General features: G+C 36.1%; 1 protein-coding gene across 3 annotated transcripts in view; it reads left to right on the top strand.

Moving 5' to 3' along the window:
• VPS13B (vacuolar protein sorting 13 homolog B (yeast)) overlaps positions 1 to 4,138 on the top strand; it is a 1,072,080-nt gene that overhangs the window by 167,713 nt on the left and 900,229 nt on the right. For all 3 annotated transcript variants that reach the window (XM_006859183.1, XM_006859184.1, XM_006859185.1), the window contains one exon: positions 2,073 to 2,254. In XM_006859183.1, the coding sequence (XP_006859245.1) occupies positions 2,073 to 2,254 (182 nt within the window). The remainder of the gene's footprint in view (positions 1 to 2,072; positions 2,255 to 4,138) is intronic.

The following is a 4,138-nucleotide window of genomic DNA, read 5'->3' as shown; positions in this document are numbered from 1 at the left end:
TTAAAACATTTACTGATGAGGATCAAAGAGCATTAGGTATGGATTACATCTCAATGTAAAGAAAACAAATATCCTCACCACTGGACCAATAAACAACATTCTTCTCAACAGAGAAAAGATTGAAATTGTCAAGGACTTCATTCTTGGATCAACTATCAACACTCACGAAAACAGCAGTCAAGAAATCAAACGACGTATTGCATTAGGCAAATATGCTGCACAAGACCTTTTTAAAGTGTTGAAGAGTAAACATGTCAGCCTGAGGACTAAGGTGCACCTGACCCAAGCCATGGCATTTTCAATAACCTCATATGCATGTGAAAGCTGGACAGTGAATAAGGAAGACCGTAAAAGAATTGATACTTTTGAGTTATGGTGTTGGAGGAGAATATTGAAAGTGCCATGGGCTGTCAAAAGAACCAATAGATCTGTTTTGGAAGAAGTACAGCCAGAGTGCTCCTTGGAGACCAAGATGGCCAAACTTCATCTCTCGTACTTCGGACATATTGTCAGAAGGGACCAGTCACTGGAGAAGGATATCATGTTTAGTAAGTTGGAGGGTCAGAGAAAACGAGGAAGACCCCCAATGAGATGAATTGGCCAAGTGGCAGCATCGATGCCACTGGTAGTGAGATTGGCTCTGGAACGGCAGTGTTTCGTTCTGCTGTGCATAATGTCTCCATGAGTCGGTACCATCTCTATGGCACCTAACAACAACAACCAAGTAGGGACTATGATATAATGTAAATATGAGGGACCTTTAAAAAAAATTGTGGGAAAATGGAATGAAAAGATAATGGGATTTTCTCACAAACTTTCAAAGCCACCTCATAGTTCATAGACACTTTTGAGAGGAAATGTTGTATTTGGTTGCCTGAATCAAATTGCATGAATTAAAATTCCGGTATCTGGACATACTAGTTCCTTATGATGTAAGTAACTTAATTCATCTCTTTGTGTCTTGACTTCCTCATCTGTAAAATGAGGATAATGATAGTATCTCCATCATTGTAATATGATAGGATTTGGTGAGTTAATAAGTGAAAGACATTCAGAACCATCCCCATCAATTAATCAGTCCTCTATTTGTGTTAATATTACTTTTATTATTTCTTTTGATATTGACTTTACTGAAAAAGTATAATTGCGTGACCAGAATGTATGCATTTCAATGTGAGCAGAATGCATGCTTGTTAATGTTTGTATCAGAGCACATGTTGTTGTTGTTGTTAAGTGCCGTCGAGTCGTTTCTGACCCATAGCGACCCTGTACAGGGTTTCCGAGGCTGTAAATCTTTATGGGAGGAGAACGCCTCATCTTTCTCCCACGAAACAGCTGGTAGTTTCGAACTGCTGGCCTTAAGGTTTGCAGCCCGATTCGTAACCACTATGCTACCAGAGCTTCTTATCAGAGCACATGTTGTTGTTGTTGTTAAGTGCCGTTGAGTCGGTTCCGACCCATAGCGACCCTATACAGGGTTTCCGAGGGTGTAAATCCTTACGGGAGTAGAAAGCCTCATCTTTCTCCCGCAGAGCGGCTGGTAGTCTCGAACCGCTGACCTTAACGTTCGCAGCCCGATTTGTAACCACTACGCTACCAGAGCACATAGCACATGCTAATTTGTGTTTTTATATTTTATCAGTGTAAGAGTTTCTGATTAGTGAAAGTTATTCCAAGTTCAACAAATTGCATGTTTACTTGACTTAATATGGTTTTAAAACATACTGAAAGTCCTGGTGTGGCACTGTGGGTTAATGCGCCAGACTGCAAGTCATTTGAATTGCAAGGTTGGAGATTCAAGCTCACCACATGCTCCTTGGAAACCCTATACAGGGTCACTATGGGTTGGGACTGACTCGATGGTACTTAACAACAACAACAACAACTCATCTCAAGGTTAGCTGTTGAAACCACCATCCGTTCCTTGTAAACCCTATATAGCAGGGTCACTGTGAGTCACAACTTACTCTCTGGCACTCAACAACATACTTTTTTATTATTTGTGACTTAATTCATTTAGTATATCTTTGTATTCGCAATTTGTTATTTTTTTAATTTATTTTTTATTGTAGGACCAAACGATCTCAAGTTCCTATAACTGAAGGTATATTTGAACTTCCAAATCTCACAATTCAAGCTACTAGAGCACAGACTCTTCTGCTACAAGCAATATATCAAAGTTGGTCTCATACTGGAAACATTAGCTCCTCAACAGTGAATGAAGCTTTAATGAATGAAGTCTTCCAAAGTACAGGTAAGAGCACCGTCTTCTGGACAAGTATATGGAAATGTCTTATTGGAGGTGACTAATATTTTTTCATTCCATTCCTTGTGTCTAACATGCTCACCGTAAATTGTAGTATGTTTCTGTGAAAGAGTGGGTATTTTCAGCTCATGTTTAAAATCCAGGATATGAGTTAAGCCATCCAGTTTTGTACCTTGGTACCAATTTCTGGATATACTTTATAGCCATAAAATATTGTTTTTACCAAGTACATGTATAATGGACACTTTGGCCTTTCATGAATAACTTTTTAGGCCAGGAATGTTGTATGTTTGAAATGATAACTAAATACAGTATCTTGGATTTTCCTGGTAAAGTGAAATACTGTTTTAGGTTATATTACTTTAAGAGCTGGTAAACATATTTTCCCATTTATGTGAAGGAAAAAAAAAAAACCACACCATTAATTTTTATCTTGTATACTTTTACTACTGAAAAAAATTTCTCTATTGCTGTAAGTATAAGATATAAGAGAGATTATCATCATCTTGTCACTCAGTTTACAGGTAGACAAAACTTATGAAAACTTCGTTACCTTTTAATTATTTCCGTTCAAAATGATGTTAGTATTTAAAGAGTTAAACATAGACTTATTATAAGATCTAGAATTTATAATTCTTGGTATGTAACCATGAGAATTGAAAACCTATGTTCACACAACATCTTGTACATGAATGGCTAACATCAGTATTATTCATATAGTGAAAAATGTGGAACTAACATAGTTGTCCATCACTTGATCAGTGGATTGCCAAACTGTTAGATCCATAAAATGCAATGTTATCCATTTGAAATAAAGAATGAAATATTAATGCATGTTGCAATACAAATAAAATTTGAAAACCTGCTAAATGAAAGAAATCTGACCACAAAAACAATATATTCAGTATATATGAAATGGCTGATTTTGTGGTTATGTGCCAGTAAGTCAGTTCTGACTTATAACAACCTTCATATGGTTTCCGAGGCTGTAAATCTGTACAGGAGCAGAAAGCCTCATCTTTCTCTTGCAGAGCCGCTGGTGGATTCAAACTGCTGACCTTGCAGGCAGCAGCCTAACATAGAACCCACTATGCCACTAGAGCTTCTTCCAAATGCCTATAACAGACAAATCCATAGAGACAGAAAACAAGTGGAGGAATTAGGAGGTGAGAGTCAGTTCTAATGGGATTCAGGGTTTCTTTTTGGAAATGTCCTAAAGTTAGTGGTAATGTTTACAATTATTAGTTGTTTCCATTTTGTGAATGAGTTTATCTCTGAGGCTGCAAGAAGATATCGATGTGAATATAGAATTAGGTGTTCTTTTGTGTTACAACAGTATTAGTAAATTTTCCTCTAGCTAAAAGCAAAAAGCAGTTCATAGAATATGAAATAAAAATTTAAAAAGTTCTATGGTTGCTTCTTAAAAAAATTTCTTTTATATGTGAAATCTTATTAATGTGCATGCTACATATATTTATTTGTATAGTGAAAACCAACCACTTACGTCAGGCATTAAGACCATTTTCACTTTTTAACAATTAAAATATAATTGAAATAATTGAGGTGTAGCATGAAGATATTGTTTCCTAGAGAAGACACTTGATTTCATTGAGTGTCAGTTAATTTTTTCATGTGAAAATGATGATGATATTTTCTTTATATAATAGTCAAGTTCTTGGAAAAGTTCCATTGTCTTTTCATCTCATTTTCCCATGAACTTTTGTAGCACCTCCATATGCATTAGGATAATAGATGTTTTTGGAGTTGATTTGCTTTTCTTGTCCTGAACTTAGAACCCTGCTGGAATCATCCATATTGGATATATTATTAGTGGAGTCAGTTCTAGGTCATAAGGTTCTTTTTTTTTTTTTT

The sequence above is a fragment of the Chrysochloris asiatica genome, unplaced genomic scaffold, assembly GCF_000296735.1.
Source record: "Chrysochloris asiatica unplaced genomic scaffold, ChrAsi1.0 scaffold00031, whole genome shotgun sequence".
In the NCBI taxonomy this organism is placed as follows: domain Eukaryota; kingdom Metazoa; phylum Chordata; class Mammalia; order Afrosoricida; family Chrysochloridae; genus Chrysochloris; species Chrysochloris asiatica.
Note: the sequence above shows the minus strand (reverse complement) of the source record. Positions and strands in the feature narration are given on the sequence as shown.